The sequence below is a fragment of the Calypte anna genome, chromosome 3, assembly GCF_003957555.1.
Source record: "Calypte anna isolate BGI_N300 chromosome 3, bCalAnn1_v1.p, whole genome shotgun sequence".
NCBI classification, from domain to species: domain Eukaryota; kingdom Metazoa; phylum Chordata; class Aves; order Apodiformes; family Trochilidae; genus Calypte; species Calypte anna.
In genome coordinates, this window is record NC_044246.1 from 105,112,438 (window position 1) to 105,130,277 (window position 17,840).

At 43.4% G+C, this 17,840-nt stretch overlaps 1 protein-coding gene across 3 annotated transcripts; it reads left to right on the forward strand.

Annotated features, from left to right (window-relative positions):
* The first annotated feature begins 1,388 nt into the window (after window positions 1-1,388).
* LOC115598154 (zona pellucida sperm-binding protein 2-like) lies at window positions 1,389-17,840 on the forward strand. Of its 3 annotated transcripts, XM_030448593.1 has the most exons (24): window positions 1,389-1,652; window positions 1,738-1,835; window positions 1,941-1,999; window positions 2,134-2,226; window positions 3,884-4,011; window positions 5,346-5,492; window positions 6,406-6,477; window positions 7,466-7,633; window positions 7,725-7,821; window positions 8,733-8,950; window positions 9,990-10,143; window positions 11,025-11,233; window positions 12,446-12,563; window positions 13,427-13,632; window positions 14,251-14,368; window positions 14,449-14,615; window positions 14,738-14,838; window positions 14,935-15,056; window positions 15,174-15,224; window positions 15,334-15,517; window positions 15,600-15,723; window positions 16,542-16,635; window positions 16,843-16,944; window positions 17,695-17,840. In XM_030448593.1, the coding sequence occupies exons 2-23, from the start codon at window positions 1,807-1,809 to the stop codon at window positions 16,923-16,925; spliced, it is 2,742 nt and encodes a 913-aa protein (XP_030304453.1). In that variant the 5' UTR covers window positions 1,389-1,652; window positions 1,738-1,806; the 3' UTR covers window positions 16,926-16,944; window positions 17,695-17,840. The 3 variants fall into 3 exon arrangements, with proteins under 3 accessions (XP_030304453.1, XP_030304454.1, XP_030304455.1); XM_030448594.1 differs by having other exon boundaries at window positions 1,389-1,835; window positions 17,223-17,840; XM_030448595.1 differs by lacking the exon at window positions 1,738-1,835 and having other exon boundaries at window positions 1,389-1,689.

The window sequence follows — 17,840 nt, forward strand, 5'->3', positions numbered from 1 at the left end:
CCACAATTGCTATGTCACATCCAAAGTCATTTCTACCACATTTAGAACCTCGATTAATGCCAGAAACAGAGTAATCGTGATTCTCTGAGTTGTCCAAAGATCTGGAAATTTATCTCCTCACTGCTTGTGCAAAGCAGGCGTCTAATTGCAATCATGTACCTGTCCTGGTGGTTGGCTGTTCATTAATAAATTGCAATCATGTTCCCTCAAACATGGCTCCCTCAGACCTTGACTCTCAGTATCTCGGAGGGATGCTACACGGCTCTTGGAAGTAGCTTATCAAAATTGGAACTGTTTGCTATCCAAATACACTGAAGTTTTCACTCAAAATTCAGAATCGCATTGTTACACCACACTCATCACTGTGGTATCTGAGTGCCGCCATTTCCAGCTGAATTCCATCCCCAGCTGGATTCAATGAGGAGTCACTCGGAGGCCTGGGAGGCAGCCTGAAGGCAGGCCAGGAACATGCAGTGAGCCTTGCGTGGGCTCATCAGAAGTTTCTTGCAGAGGTTGGGCTCCAGCTCCTGCTAAATAAGAAAGGGCCTTGTGGCCAAAGGACATGAATTAGGAGCTTGATAAAGCCCTGGGGCTCTGCTCCAGGCTGCTCACACAGGTGTGCCACCTGATCTTTGCTGTGCAAAGCCAGTGTACCTGGCAGGGCAATGGGGTGGGCTCTGCTGTTACCATAGAGGTCCTCTGAGTACAGGGACAGAGGATAAAACGACACGGATTGCACTGTGTCCTGTGAGTGGACATAAACTTTGGCTTCAGTTTATCCCCAAGCAGCATGGAGTACACACCACAAAAACCATCTCATTTCTACCCCAGCAGCTCTGCTCATGCATGTGAACTGAATCAAGGCAAGACCTGCTGAGTAGTGCCCAATTAAGGGGACAAAAATGAGGTTGAGCCCTGGGTTTTAATGGCTAAAACGTCAACCTAAATGTCCTGCACATCTCAACCCACCATAACCTATCCATGCCCCACAAGTGGTTTTAGCTCACCAAACATCTCAGTCTTTGTGCCTCCTGGGGCATTTGCAGTCCCACAGCCACAGCTCCCACTGGGTGCAATGACTTTCTCTTCCCAGGCAATATGTTTGGCCATTTACAGACCTGTACATGGTCTGACTGATCCTGAGATATCACAGCACTTCTGAAAACAAGATGTTTTCACCAAAACACTCTCTGATAATCAAACAAATCAAAGGGCGACCTAACTGGATCCACAAAAGCAAAATGTGTAGCTGCCAAAGAAATGCTGTTATCTCTGGCACGGCTGGGTCACTGGGACATTTCACAGAAACAAAAATATATTTCCTGTGTAGACCCAATTAAAATACCTCCAGGGAAGTGTTACATGTGCTCTTAAGACCTGAAGCCAAAGCTACCCAACTGGCTTGTAAGGAATGATATTATTTCCCAGGGGCTGATGGAAAGCTCTGAGCACCCTCTGCTGCTCTCATGGAGATTAGGCTAAGCAGCCCCATCTGACCTTGCAAACACCAGGCAGAAGGTGCTGTGCCCTCCCAGCAAGAGGGAGGCTGCTTTCCACTGCCAGGACCTCAGATAACAGTGGAGAGCACTACAGGATTCACCCCAGGCTTCCCTCTGCAGCAGAAACCACCAGACTCTTGATTCACACGGAAGGTTTGGAGAAGACAGCACAACCTCTCTGTTCTGAAAGGTCAGCTATAGCTTTCCTCTTGTGTCTGACCAAGTTTCCTTCCCATAGCTGGCTCACCTTTACTTCAGAGGCAGAAGGACTTTGCTCAAAGCCCATGCACAAGTCTCTTGGGGACAGATGGAGGCTGTGGGTTACTTGCTATGCAGGTAATGAGACTTCAGTTTCTGCCTCTTTCATTTTCCATCTTAATCTTTTTTTTTCTCTCTCTCTCTCTGTTCACCCCATCATTTGTTCATATACTTGTACTGCAGGATCTGGCTGCTTTCCTTGGTGTTCTGGCTAGGACAAGGGAGGCAGATGGCTCCCCCAGGTTAGTGAAACATGATAAAAGAATAGTGGGCAGAGGCAAGGATGAGAACTTATTTATTTTGCTTGTAATAAGATGTTTTTCTTACCTGTTCTCCTGTCCCACTGGCTCATTTGCTCTACATGTGCTTCCACCAGGTTTTGTAGAGAGCAGTTGCCACTCCAGGATTTTTTGGATGAAACTGAATAAACTCTTCCTCCAGGGAAAATTCTTCCATCTGGAAATCAATGGTGAGTCACAGGTGCCTGCCCTGAGTACCATGAAAGCTGGGGAATCATCTAAGCCATTACAGTGTCTAATCTTGTTGCTGCCATCTACACAACAATCAGTAACTGGCAGCAGAGAGCTTGCAGAACATCCTTGCCACAAAGTCCTGGCCTCTCACACCTCAATCTGGGCAACATCCCCATAGATGAGTAAAGCTTCTATCTACAGCCACAGTCCCTTTTGGCCTTTACAACCAATATGCTGGGGACAAGAGAAAGGATGATCTGAGGAGGAACAACTGACATTTATTTGGCTTTTATTCTTTCCTCTGCTGAGCCCTTACACATGTAAGAAAAGAAAGGCGGAATTGTAGCTTGGGTATGTTCTGGAAAACAGAAATCACAGCAGCAATGTAGGCTAGGTAGTACCCAGAAAACACATTGCCAAGTGATGAGCAAGTGCTGCAGCAACTGAAGGATATTTAAATTAAATTTCCTTTTTATTTAACATATCAATTGCAGTGAAATACCCTATTTGAACAACGGGTTTCCATTTTGCTAAGGAAAACATAAATCCACTTAACCAAAATGAAAACCAGAAAATACTCACATCAGATTGAGCAAAGTATGTGATTTCCCCCCAAACCAGATTTCTTTCTGTTGAGATCAGTCCACTTTTTTCTGGATTTGGGTTTTTTTTTCAGTTGATTTGGAGGCAGAACTGAAAAAGTCAACTACAGCAAGAGTGTGGGGAGAAGTGATAGCATTTATGAGAGTAACTGATACTGCTGGAAAAAACAGACCAGCCCTAAGGCACTAAAAAGTTGTTTGTTTCTTCCAGCTCTATCAGCTGGTTTCATAAAAGCTCTTCCCTCTTCTTCCAAAAGTCTTCTCTCTTACCTCCTTTTTCTATCCTGGCTGCAAGAATACATCTACTGAAACAGCAGTTATCAGTGCTGTTCAGCATTTAAGGATGACAGACGAATCAAGAAATTACAATAGCAGCCAGTTAATCCCTATCTATTGGTACAGATTCTTGTGTATAACCCAAGATTGAAAAAATCCCTTAAGCAGAGGGCAGATAATTAACAAGAATATGATGTAATTAACTCCACCAGCAACATAAGGTGAGTGGAGCCAACTCCCATGGTGCCTGTTGCTTGTCTCCTTTGTAGGTTAATAGCACAGAGCACCTTGCCAAGCAGATGAGCAGCAGACCTGACCAATTTGTAGAAGTGCCCATCCAAAATAGGTCCATGACTGCCTCCTTTGACTGGAGTGAGATTATTACTACTCAAAGATTTTTAGAAATAGATGGGCTTAGTAGCCCATAACTCTTGTCTAGGGAGTAAAATCAGGGGATATGTATGTGATGCCTCAGAGAACCTCTCCATAATAGTACGTTAGAGTGGTTGTGTCACAAGCGTCTGGATGCAAAGAAATGGGTACTAAAAAGAACAAAACACAGGTGAGCTTGAGACACACCAGACGCTCTCATGCACTCTAACACATACCAGCAAAGCTTCACCAGCCCCTCACCAGCACACATGGATGGAGAGCACCCAACCTCTTTCCAGGGATCTCTTTCCAGGGGAGGGCTGTGTGAGGGGGCCTCAGCACCACTCTGCCCTGTGACCTCTCCTGAGCTTTCCATCCCACACATCATTCCCTTTTTCTGTAGATCCTTACACTGGACCTGTTCTGCTGGATGAGAAACTGGCCTCTCGTTGTGGCTATGTCCTCTCAGAAGATGTGTGGGGCAACCCCGTGTTCCGTGCGTCTGTGCTTGGCTGTCATGTGGCCAACGAGGTAAGACCCAGAAATGGGTTGAAAACAACTTCAGACAGTAAATCCTCTCCAAAAGGACCAGATAAGGATATTACATGGCATCCCAATGGCATGTTTTGAGAACTCAATAGTGAACTCAAGGCATTAGTGCTGACAGTGTGTAGAACTGAATAGGCCGTGGCTCTCCAGCCTGAGGTTTGCTCATTGTGACTGACACAGGATTTCCTCTCTCCATGAAATGACACTTAGCCTGATGCTGCTGACTGGCTGCCAGTTCTCAAGCATATCCTTGTTGCTGCTGATTTGCCAGAGAGTTTCTTGAAAGCTTCTCTGGAAAGAAGTAGGCATCTGCTTGAAAAAGCAACATTTGTAGTGTGATTCTGGCAGATCATTTCCTGGCTTAATTTGTGTGGTAATGTGCCTGTTAACACATGCCTAGGAACGTAGATCACACACATCTATTAGACCCAGATTTGTCTCGCATAACTTTAGCCATCTAAAAGATAATGTCTAGTCTAAACTAGTTGTTTAGGCTTTCACAATAGTCAATGGAGAGAAACTGGCATCTCCGGAAGGTGATTCACCCCTTCCAAAAATATGTGTAAAAGTTTAGCCTGGATTTCTAATTTCTAAATGTTAGTTGAGATGCAATGCTCCTGGAAACAAAACATTTCAGGGTAGAGACTTTGTTGCTTGTCCATGTTTAGTCTGGTAGATCTTGGAAGCCCCACAGAAAAAATAAGGTAAAACTTTATGGGCAGATTACGCTAAAAAGAAGGGGGGAGGTGGGGTATGGTGTGCTGTGCAACAACCAGGATTCCCAGAATGGAATTTCTCTGGAAAGGTTTTGCCTTTTTCTGTAGAAAAATATATATCCATGTCAGGTAGAAACACAGTTCATGGCTTCACATGTGACTCCTGGAGACCTGAAGAACCAAGAGGAGCTCTTGGTTAATCTAGTCAAGATAGATACTAATCAGAATTGGCATAACAGATCTGAACTATCTGTAGCAAACTAAAAGCTCCAGCACTTTCTCTCCATGAGATGGCACGTAGCAGTCATGAATGGGAGGAACATGAACCACATGATGAGGTAGGTCAGATCTTCCACTGAATAGCACCTCATTCATACATTGACAAGAATGGTGCTGGGATATGATCTGAAGCAAGTGAGGCAATGTCTCTGACTCAGAAAGCCCTTGCACACAAACCACTTAAGACAGGGTGTCACTGCAACTCTCAACCTGTCCTCATGATTATAAAACACTCTCAGAAACAGGACACTGGGCTGAACAGTCCCATGCAGCTGCTCCTGCTTCCACTCTATCCTCTGAATTGTCTGCTTTTCTTCCCAGGCAGATGAGCTGTTTACACTGACTGTGAACATCAAAGTCTCCTCATTTTCAAGCATGAGGGCAGCTGTCACCTACATCTACCCTATGTACTGCTCCTACTCTTCCTGGGCTTCAAGAGAAATTGTGTGTGAAGAAAACTACATGGAGGTAAAAGCTTTCCCACTGAAGGCAAAGCTACATCCAAGCTCCCTGCCAGGCTCAGCAACCACCACAAATTCATGTCAGATGCTGATTTTACACTGTCTACCAAGCATACTAGTGACCTGCTGGTATTCAGCAGCAGGTGTAACTGTAGGTGCTTATGAGTAGCACATTGATATGTCACAGGTGTTTTGCATGAAGTGAAATTCAGTTAACTGTCCAGATGATTTAAATCAAGCCACTGCAAGAAAATCAGCAAGCCAGGCCGGCCAACCTGTTTAGCTCAAGAGGGTGCTTTTATATTATCAGGTGCTGCAGCATCTGTGAGAATGTCACCCAGAGTCTGCAGTGCTGCACTACAGCTGCATGACACAAATGACAGGACATTGTTGTGAGACAGAACCTGCCTCTTGCTGGGTGGTACAATTTGGCTCTCCAGCCTGCTACCAGCATCTACACACCAATATAGATTTAGAATACCAATAGTAGCAATAAAGCACTGAGCAAAACAAGCCTCACTGTCTTTTGTATGCACCTCCAAACAGGCAAGACAAAGCCAATAGCTTGCTTCCCTATATCTTAGGGTGGAAAGATTCAGATGCCCTTGAAAGTCTCTAGCTTCATCTTATCTTACCAAATACGAAAGAGGACTTTTGATTTACCTGGGTATACACAAAGTATTCCCTCTGCTGTTCATGAACTACTATATATATGCCATGGCTTTGACTTCCATTTTAACACCATAGAAGTTACCGTCATCAAGAACCTCTCTGGAAACACTTTAACAACCTCCAGTGAATGTAAATTGCTAAACACCCACAGACAATGGAGAAGAAATCTGAATGCCCTCTCTCTGCTCCAGACATCTGCAATAATGCTGAAGGTTTGTTTGCTCCCAAAGACTTCTCTGTGTCCCCAGGTGTCGGTGAAGACAGATGTCCCTGCAGTTTCAAATGACTACACCGTAGCATGGTTGTCAGCACTGCCAGAGGTATGAAGAGGAAGTTTTCCTAACAGTTCCCAGCCTAACTCTTCTCACTAGTCTCATGAGTCATTCTAAGGGCTGTCATGGCTTGAGTGGACTAGGATAATTTTTTGACTGGGGGCATAGCTCAGTCTCTGTCAAAAAATGGAGATGGCAAAGTTGCCATCAAATACTGAAAAACTTCTCAAGTTTTTTAGAGCTCTAGACTGCAAAAAGCTATTTTGGTGGGAGAACAGAGCCATATGCTTGTTGGATTAGTGGAAAATGAGTTCAAGACAAACAAAGGTAGGTGGTTCTTCACACAATGGGTAGTGAATCTGTCAAACTTCTTGCCAAAAGATGTTACAGCTGCTAAAAGCTTGCTTGATCTCAAGGAGAGTCTGGAAAAGTTGACTGAAGAGAAATCCAATAAGACATACAAAATACAAAGAAGCTACAGATAGCTCAGGAGGCCCTAAGCTGAAAATTATTTGAGGCTGGAAAGTATGAGGTGGAAATATACACGTCCTATTTTTCTCATGTCTTACTTGCTCCCAATGCCCATCTTTCCCTTCAACTTTCCTCCCATATGGTTATCATTTCAGGAGACTGTTCCAGACTAGTACAGGCATTCCTGCTTTTTCCATATTTGACACAATATGGATATATACTATAAAAGCCAGCCTGTCATTTGGCCTCAGGGCTGCTCCAGCAAACGACAGACATGAAGGCAATCACTTTATTAACAGCATAGGCATTTTGTCCATGGGGATGTATTCAAGGCCACCGATTTAAGTGTCTTCCAGGGCTTCCACAAGATTATCTCTGAAGACACCCTAAAGAGCTACAGAAATTCTTATCTTTATATAGATCAAGGGTATTTCTTGCCTGGGGAGAGCTAGAAGTGTTCAGTGCCACTCCAGTTGCTCCAGCTTCTAACAGGACAATAGGTGCCTACAGTATCATAGTTTTTTCAGAGACTTAGCTCCAATGCAGCTCATCCTGACTCCTGCAGACTCAGAATGTGGCATACCAGCAATGGCAGCTGATGTTTGTTTCTCCATCGGGGAGAAAGAGAATAACAGTGAGCGACGCAACAAAACTGGGCTACAGCTTCAACAACACCCTGTCCCGGGTGTACCTCCGCGCACCCTACCACAGCAACGAGTCCGATCTCAGCATGGTGAGTTCTTGCTCTTCATCAGACACAAAACTCTGCCACTTCCACTGCCTTGCTACCACACCACTTCTCCTTTTTGCCTGCATCCCAACAGGTCAGTGGTGTAAATATGAACATGGTAACTTCCACTTCCATGTACAGGCAGCGGTGGCTGCTATTGCTGATTGACACAACTGTCTCCTGTCCTGTTGGTAAGGATTTCTTGTTCACTACAAGTAACTGCCTAAGGACCTAGTAGAAAACACAGTGTTCCCATTTTCCTGTGACCTACTCTGTAAGAGAAGAGGCTTACAAGCTGTCCTGAGAGCAGCATGAGCTAAGAGTCCATGGCTTTGGTCCCGGACAAACATGTTCCCTGCTGTGATGCTTCAGTACTCATGTTCCCAGTGCAGTGTTGTGCCTTGTCTCTGGTTTCTCAAACCCTAGCACTAGATACAGGGAACTGGATGCAAGTAAAGCTGCTGCAGAAGTGCCAGTAACTAACCCCACAGCTTTGACTCTCCACTGTCATGTAACTCCATGCAAGGGATGCAGCTCTGCATCCTTGGGATTCACCTAGATCTTTTCTCTGGAGAGGTAGGACTAGCCTGGCTTTTTGCAGAAAAGAGGTGGCTGCACCTTCTCTCTCTCACAGAACAGTGTTAATGTGAAAAATTAATGCAGCAGGTCTAAAGTTGTCATGATCTTGAAGCCAATATTTCAAGAAGGTCCAAACAGGAGGCTTTTTGCCCCATTCCTTTTACCACAAAGGCAAAGCTCCTGGGAGCAGGACAACAGAGCAGGAAGCTCAAGAGCATGGTCAATTCTTCTGAATAAATTAATCAGTCACCTGGAACTGCTGATTCAAGTCTCCTTCTAATCACTAGTTGGAACCAGGTGACCTTTAAGGTCCCTCCCAGTTGAAACCACTCTGTCCTCAAGCACCAGGGTTTCTGTAACAAAAAAGCCATCAGTTGGTTAATATCCTACACAGGATTAGTGTAAAGATACTCTGGTGAAAAGGAATCAGGGAAAGAGAGAATGGACTGGTAATTAACCAGTCTTCTGGGACTATCTATCTATCTATCTATCTATCTATCTATCTATCTATCTGTCTCAACAGATGGCATCAGTTTCACTGATACTACACTAAAATGGACGGTGCCAAGTGTTATTCCAACATTAGTGGTTCAAGAAGCCACCTTTCTGTCTAAAACCATTTTAATGGGAGTTGATGGTCAAGTTATAATAAAACCAGAGGAGAAGAACTACCTACTGGAGCACAATGAGACACACATCAGCATAACTATCCCTATTGGAGCAGAAGGAGGCAAGCTAAAGGTTAGTACCAACCTGTCACACACTGGAACATCTGAGGGCATGCACTGTGGAAGATGTTTCTAAATCATGATCATTCCAAATAGTAATTAACTCCTGCTTAAGATTCTTTTATTCTTGAAATATTTAAAGATCTAGAGGGTCCTTCTCTGTGTTTTGGAAACACCTGCTCAGAAACTAAGTATCTCTGGTTTACAAAACATGATAGAAGCAATAGACTGTCTTTTGTTAATAATCTATAACTTATACTAACAAACGAAGGGTGAATGAATACCTGGGCACTGGACTTGAATTGACTATCTTGTTACAAGGTTAAACCAATCCTGGTAAACTTCTGGTCTGGGTGAAAGAAATTTCCATGCAGACAGGTTCCCACCACATAATTTGAATGCAGCCACCTGCTTTGGACACAGCACATTCCTTGTCAGTCTGTAATTCACAGGTACAGATGCAGTGTCAAGAGAAATGTTCAGTGGACCTTAAGCATTTGGGAAGGAGCTGGCAATATTCTCACAAGACTCTTTACCAGTTTCATTTGTGAAGATGACATTGGTGTTATTTTGACGAACCCCTTTCAGAAATTGACTTTTTTGTGTGTATCAGTGGACAGTTAGATTACTATGTGGTGTTATTTTGACTAACCCTCTTCAGAAATTCCCTTTTTTTGTGTATCAGTGGACAACTAGATTAGTATATGCATTGTAACAGCAGACAGGCTTGGGCTGAAGAACTCTTGGAAGCACTGACAAACTTTCAGAGTGAAATGAAACAGAATGAGAGACATGACTGGTAGTCCAGGGACTGTAAGAACAACCTCCCCAACCTGACACTTCCTTATTGAGAATCTCAGCAGTATTTGAGCCACACATGGACCAGGCAAATGGGCCAGGCAAACAAACAAACAAGATTCCCTGGCAAAATATATCCCAAACTCTACAGAAATATTATTTTCTCTTTCTAGAGTAAGTATTCTAACCATGTTCAGGCATTCCAGTATTGTGCTTTTGAGATTTAAAACTTAATCACATTTTTTATTCCCTAGAGCTCTGTATCTGGTGGTGTATATGGAGTCATCTACAGCATTGACTTGTTCTTGGAGCACACATGGACAGATGCAGATTGGCAAACCACAAAGTATACTGCCATCAAATCCATCACCACACCTTTCATGCCACAAATACCAACTGTTATCAACAGTGAGTCATTCCTCTCATTGACCTCTATCAATCTCTTGCTTTTGCTGGGCTACACATTGCTCAACTTGACCTCTGCTACACGCCTACATTCACCAGAATGGTCTCCACTCCCACTTCCAATTTGCTAGCCAAAGTCAAGATTCAAGGTATTATAAAAAAGATCCAAGCCCTTAGCCTTAATAGATGCACCATTTATTACCCGCCATTGTGGGATGAAATGAAAATTATAAATTGCTGGTAAGAATGTAATAATTTCTTTCACAGTAACATCCAGATTTTTTTCCAGTCAGTACAGGGACCTTAGAATAAAGATGCTGTGCTGTGCAGTTATCACGCTGAGGAAAGGAACTGTCTGAGGATAGCAGTCTTTGATGGCATTTTCTCCCCCTAGACTGCATTTATTTATCTCGGGAGCATACTGAAACCGTGGTGCCATCCAGTGGTGCAGTATTACTTTTTTTAACGCTATTTTCCAATGCATTAAGACACTAAATATCTTTGGAGCTGTCTAGAGAGCTGATATAGAAAGCAAAAGAAGCATCTTAGCATACATTATGATCATTTTTTTATATTTTATGTAGCTGAACTAAATTCCAGATTTCTTTACATGAAAGTCATCACACATCTTAGTGCCCCTCTAGAAAGTTAGTAAGCCCACTTTCCATAAAGCTGTATGTATTTGTTGTTAATCTCCTGCAGCTTGAAGCAATTCTCATGTACTCAGAGTATTTGAGATCTGACTAGAACACAAACACTCATTAATCAGAGCCATTAAAGAACTGGCTGTTGGCTAAGTTTCCTGGAACTTGACTGGGAGGCCACCCCAACTGTCTTTGTTACTTGATCCACATCAGCAGTAATTTGATGTTCTCTCCCCACAGATACTCTGCCAGAGGAAAGGCTATTTAGTGCTGCACTTGGACACTTTCTTCCCGATGTCTCTCTGGTGGCAATCGCAATAGGAAATGTGCCATTTACCCTGAGGGAGGCACAGCACCATGGGTTTAAGATTTATGAAACTCCCTTTTCTAATAGAACAAAAGGATTTATCCTCGAAGTCTCTTTTGATGATCCATATGTTCTAAAGGAGGTAAGATACTGCACTTCAGCAGCTAAGAGGAGGAGGTAGGACAGTCAATTTCACAACATTTGGCTCTTATTAACCAAAAAGTGTTTCTCAATTACAAAGGTGTCCATGAGCCTGAGTTCATCTGAATCAGGATTAGAGGCTTGTATGTCCCCACCTTGCTCCCCCTACATCTTTCAGAGACATGCAGCATCACATGTGGTTTGGTGATATGAAATATGACTTCCTTAAGTGTCTGTCAGCATGGCGTCCAAGCACACACCCAGCAGGAAGAAGTTTGTCAAATCTCCATTAAATGCTGTCCCTTGAAACAGGAGTGCCTTGGAAAAATAAATCAATTATTGCAATCATGCAAACACAAGTTACCAACATCCAGTCATTCCTGAACCCAATGTTTATGCAGAGCCATTTGACCGCTAGCACAGGCCATGCACGGTGCAAGCATATTCTGGGTATTCTAAATGTAATTTTGTAAAGCTTCAGACCACTTGTAATCTAAATATTTGTAAAAAGTATAAACTCACAGGGGGAATTCAGCCTCTCATTTCAGTGGGAGGATGTCCTCTGCAAGTCCTCTACCACTGTTCCCACCACATCACGCAGAGCTGCGATGCTATTTTCTGTTACAAGGAAAAACATTGTGAACACACAGGATCAGGACTTGCACAAATAGTTTCAGGCTGCAGTCAAACCACAGCTAAATTGCATTAAGGATCAAAGCAAGCCAAAAATTTTCAGAAGTATTTCTTTCAGGTTGAACAGCAGGTTTTGCTTTAGGAACGCTTTTAGTGAAGTAAATGACGATATGGAGAAGGATCTCATAGCATCTCCTCACACCTCCTATTTTACCTATCACTTACTCTCCTGGTATTAGCCCACACTCAGGGCAAAGAAGAATAAGGACTGGGACCTGGATCTCCCTGTCCAAGCTCTTTCACCAGAGGACTACAGAGGAAACACCACTGTGCTCATTTCTGCCTCCATTTTCTGAACAGGCACTACATTCTCCACATTTATGTTTGGCTGAAAGAGCTGCTGAATCCAGTCCAGATTTCTGAATAGTTTTAGGCCAACTGAAGAGATGTTTTTGGAGACTGAGCTATTTGCAGGGGAGAGGAGGGTGTTAGAATAATTATTTAGTTCTGCTCAGGATATACGTGCCTGTCTGTGCTGGAAGCCATTGTTACTGCAGCCTTATACTTCTGTGTGTTTCAGTATGTGAACAGAAATGAAACAAAATACACCCTCCTCATCAACTACACTCTAAGAGTGGGTCCGGAGATGATGCCCTATTATCACTCAGCAGAGGTGGAGTGTGTGGTTGCTGATATGGGTAAGCTTTCCCCTGGTACAGACTGGTGTGCATCATGAGCATGGATCAGACGTCCATTGACTTCAGTGAGAGCGGCATTAGATTGAGGATGAGAGCTTTTGGGAAAACCCCACCCTTCAATAGCTCATTATTGGTAACACAGCCAACCTGCTGCTTTTCTGATGGCAGCTCTTCTGCATACTGGCAAGACAGTCTGCCCTTGAGACACTGGGAGCAATAAAACCTAGTGTGTAGAAGAAGTTGGCTTGCCAGCTCAGCGAACAAGATGCCTCATAACTCGAACATACATCTACTGGCAAAACTATCAGACATTGCTATGAGTTTCGGTTGTCCTCAGATGCAATTCTGCCTCTGCATCCAGGGCAGAACTCAATTGACTCAAATAAATTTCCGTGAACTCCAAAGACAGCATTTCTGTAAGGAGAGAATTATCCACTAAGAGCTGTACTTAGCAGTTACTCAAGTAAAAAGAGGTCTGACTGGTATTTTCTTAAACTTCTTGGATTTTGGATGCCACAAAGCTATCAGTCATCTCACTGCCCTGCTTCATCTTTGAAATAGCTCTGAGTTCAGAAGGCTCACTAAAAAAATATATTTACATACATAGCTTAGTTTGCCTTAAAGAAACAGGGAGCAGCCCTGGAAGCAAGCTGGCAGGCCACAGCTAAAGCATGAGAATTCCCAGTCCCACCAGTTGTGAACTGCTCCAGCCAAAGCCCTGCAGAGGATGCCAGCACTCATGTAATAGTGCTGCTGCAGTGCCAGTGCCAAAGTTATCTGTGCCAGAAATCCCAGCCTGAGCCAAACATCATCACTCAAACCTTCCTTCATTGCTAACTCTTCATCACACCTTCTTCCTGCAGAACTACCAGAAGCTGTTGGTTACTGTGATGAAGAAAACCTGTATCAAGCCATCCCTACTTTTGGGTTGCACCAGTATTGGAATCTGTACCTTGGTAACAAGCTCCTGAACCGGCACGTTGCACTTACCAACGGGTATCTTGCAGCTACCAACTCTACACACCTCATCTTGCAAATTCCTCTCTTTTCTGTGGGAGTTACCTATGAGGTACACGGACTGTATAGCAATGCCTTCTTTAAAGCACGTAGGACTCTTGCCTCATACAGCCACAGTTTGTAGTGCTGTAGTTTTAGACATATTGGAAAACCTCCAGATGGAACTAATGTAAGCCTGTGCAAGGAAAATGAGAGGTATAAGACATGGACCCTTCTGGTACTGCCATGTATTATGTAATCTGCAGTGCTAAGTTGTCTCTACAAGATAGCACCAAGTCTTCAAAAACAAAGTCCTCAGTATTTTTAGTAAGATGAGGCAAAATGTCCCATCCGCACTGAGCCAGAAACAATATTTCAATATAGCTCTTATGAAAGAAGCTCTTTTAAAAGAGCGTTTTGTAGAAATGTTAAGACATGGCAGGGGAAAGTTGATGCTGTAATAAACATCTGAACTATTCGACAACAATCGGCCAAAATTTATCTTTGTGACAGTGATCAATTAATTCATACAAGAAAACTTCTGCCCACATGTTGCATCAGGCTCAAGTCTTCACACTGAGTTAATTCTTGTGACTTGTTAGTATTTAAGTGGCATAAGTTAAAGAGCAGAACTTTGTACATTTGGATCACATGCCTTAACAGGAGAACTCTTCCATCACCTCCTTCACAGGAAGTGTCCTTTCAGAAAATTAAAGCAAGGTTTGACATTGCCCTAAGGAAAGTGAGAACTATGGAGACCTTACAGATGTTCTCTGTTAGCTGCAGTTTTAATTCTTCATCATTTATAAGTAAGTTATACAACTCATCAATCCATAAAAAGATCTGTGATTCCTTACTTGGGTTATAACCAACTCTCTGATTTTCTCAGTATGTCACTCAGATGGTACCATAATGATATCTGCCCAAATGAAAACAGTTCCTGCCATTGATATGAGTAAAACCAAACTAAGGGATAGCTCGTGCAAGCCTACAGAGTATAATGAAGACCATGTCTTCTTCAAGTTTCATGTCACTACCTGTGGCACTTCAGTAAGGGTAAGCCTGTGATCAGAGCAGATACATCTGCTGGAAATCTCTGTCTCCTGCATTTTCTCTTTTGTTCCCCCGCCCCAGCTCCTGAGAAGATTCAATTTTTAATGAGGTTCCCATGTGCACAGTTTGAAGGTGATCACATTGTTTATGAAAATGAAATCTCTTATGAGAAAGAGACTCTTCCTGGACAGAGCATACCAACAATTACAAGAGATCCAGACTACAGGTAGGAACTACTGCTCACTGACACTGCTCGCTTTGGTACAACTGTTGGAAAGTAAAAGTGAACACAAAACAAAAATTACTCTTTCTCCTATTATAGACTAACAGTATTGTGCTACTATCGAGCAAAAGAGACCCTAGTGCTAGGAGCCTTTGCTGGTGATCCATCCACATCATCTCCCTCTGGCTCTGGTATGATGTTACCAAGATCAAATATTGCAGGTAGGCAATTCTTCTCCCCTATTTTTAAACTTCTGTGATTTGTCCAGCTGCCATTTCCCTTGACAAGACATGCCCTACTTCCTACTTACATTTCCACTAACATTTCCTTTTCTGCAGTAAGGAGAAGGATAAGACAAGCCCTGAATGTAGTTTCAAGAGTATCCAAAGGTAGGTCTCCTCCTACACAAAAAAAAAAAAAAAAAAGAAAAAAAGAAAAAAAAAAAGTTTTAATCTGAATAAAATTAAACAACTACAAAATCCCCTGACTTTTCTTGAGATGAAACTTTCATGGAATTCTACAAGCCCAGCATGGCAATACTCAAGCAACCTGGGGAGCCTGTGTTTCTTGAGGTGGAGCTGAAAGATGAGAGTCCCAGCACTGAGTTACACCTCAAGAACTGCTGGGTAACCAGGTCTCCGGACTTCAACAGCACTCCAAGATGGAACATCACTGTGGATGGGCAAGTAGTTATTGAATGACCAATGTGCTCATCAGCAAAGACCTAATTTCTTCTAGATCTGTTGATTTGTTCTCTCAAATAGGTGTGAGATTAACAGCAATGAGTACGTTGCAGAGTCCTGTCCAGTAGCTGTTAGCCCCAGGGTGAGATACCCTTCTCATTTTAAAAGGCTGGCAGTAAGGAGCCTGGCACAGCAGCTGGAACAGGTAAGACTAAGAGAAAGGCTGTATTCTATTGAGCTCTATTTACTCTATTCTATGAGCTTCTTAAGACCATTTAAGAAATAGATGAGTTAAACATCTCACAGACTTAGCCTAGCCAGCATTCAACCCAAGCAGCCTGACTGGTGTACAGCTTTAATTTGGTTCTCTTCTCAGATCTGCTCTGTAACACAGTTCCACTCACTTGAATTGGACTGGCTGGAGTAAACAAAATAGTTTAGTATGTAAATATAATTTTTATCTGGTGCTTCTGACTTTTTATAGGATCAGATCATAGCATGTGAGCTCAAGTGTCTAGAACAGAAAACTGTTTTATGCTATGGTATCCACATGAAGCTCATTTGTCTCCCATCTGTCACAACCAGTCCAGATGAGCGGACTGATGCAAGCCACAGCAGTACCCTGCCTGGGCAGCTTGAGTAACCACATCACTTTTTGACTTGGCCTTTCATAAGCAGTTCAGCTTGTGCACTTGCTAGAAATGAACATGATGCAATTCTGGCTTGTGCTGCTTCCTCAGTGTGCAGCTGCATCTAGCACCAGATTGAGTTTCTGTCTAGCTTTGGTACACAGTCTCACTGCAGCTCGTGAGCCTTTAACTTCTCCTGTCTCAGCCTCTCAGTTACCAAACTGCCCAAGGGCTTCTTTGACACCAAATTTGAAATTCTAGGCAGGTTCAGCTAGAAGGTGCTGCATGGAAGTGTTCAGACAAGCCTAAGTCTAATCAGCTGTAGCTGACTGAACACAAAAGAGTGGGGTGCAAAGTGGGATATGGACCAAGTGGTGCTTTTTCTTCTTCTTAGGTGTATGTGCACTGTTTGGCGGCCGCATGCTCTCCTACCAACAAACCTCACCATCCCTGCAGAGGACAGCGCAGCTCGAGCAGGGAGAGGAAGGGTAGGTGTTCAGGAGACAGAAAGAGCCATTGCAAAGCACTCCTGATCTTTTTAAGGGATTCAGGACCTCTGGTTTTGGCATCTGAAATGCCTTGACCATGGACTGTGTAACACTGCCTTCAGTGCATACTTCAATACATTCACAGTAACCATTTAGCATGTACCTACTCCTTAAAAATTACACACACACACTGTGCCTTGTTCTCAGCTTTCCCAGGTCACTGTTCAGCCAGGCTCCAGGGCTACATACTTGCTGGACCAATCTGGATTGTTGATCCTGATCGAAGATGATGAATGTAAACTGAACTTGGTAAGAACACCAGGCCCTGCATACTTGCCTAGGGGTCACCACACTTTGTAGGACAGAGCCTGTCCTTCAAGACCTTAGAAATGTAAGTTCTGGGACAAGAACTAGGGAACAGGGAGTTTCTTGGTCTAAGCATGAGCCTGTAAGAGAGGGAAGAAGGAGAGGTACATGCCAAGACAAACACAGGTGGCATGGCTCTGGAGAAGATGCCAGCAGTGGAGCAGGGCATGTTGGATTTGGGCTGTAGCAGGCAGTTTTGGAACAAGGTATTATTTCAACAGGTTTTCAACTGAACTGCCTCCAGCCTGAAAGAAAATGGATCCAAAATTTTAGAAGCAAACACTAAGGCACAAATCACTGCCATATTCCAAATTCTTTTGGAGGGTTCAAATCCTCCAAAATGTGAAGACTTTATGTTATAGCTTTGTCTGCCCTTCGAAAACTAAAGCTGTCCATCTCCAGCCTTGCTCCTCACTTCCCTGTGAGTGGGCACCCAAAGGCTCTGCTGTGCCGATTGCTTTCTAAATGGTGCAGCTACCCACAGGAGCCACCTCTTTCAGTGACCACCAGCACCATCTTGCTTGTAGTTAAAAAGCCAGATGGTGGGACTGGGACATCACCACTACCCTGCAAAGTGCTGGGGTCTGCTAACAGGATTAGTAAATGTAGTAATCTGTTGCCTCTCTAAAGTGGCTACAAAAGAAAACAGAAAATAACCCAAGGCTGCAAAATAACACTTCTCGTCTCTTCCAGCTGTTGAAACATGGACTTACAGATCACTAAAACTATTCCAGCCCTGATTATGGCTGCTTCTCATGTTTCATAAAGTGACTGCCAATCCTCCCATGTGAATGTGAAGTGTAAATCCAAAAAGTCAAATAAAAACGCATACAAAGTGA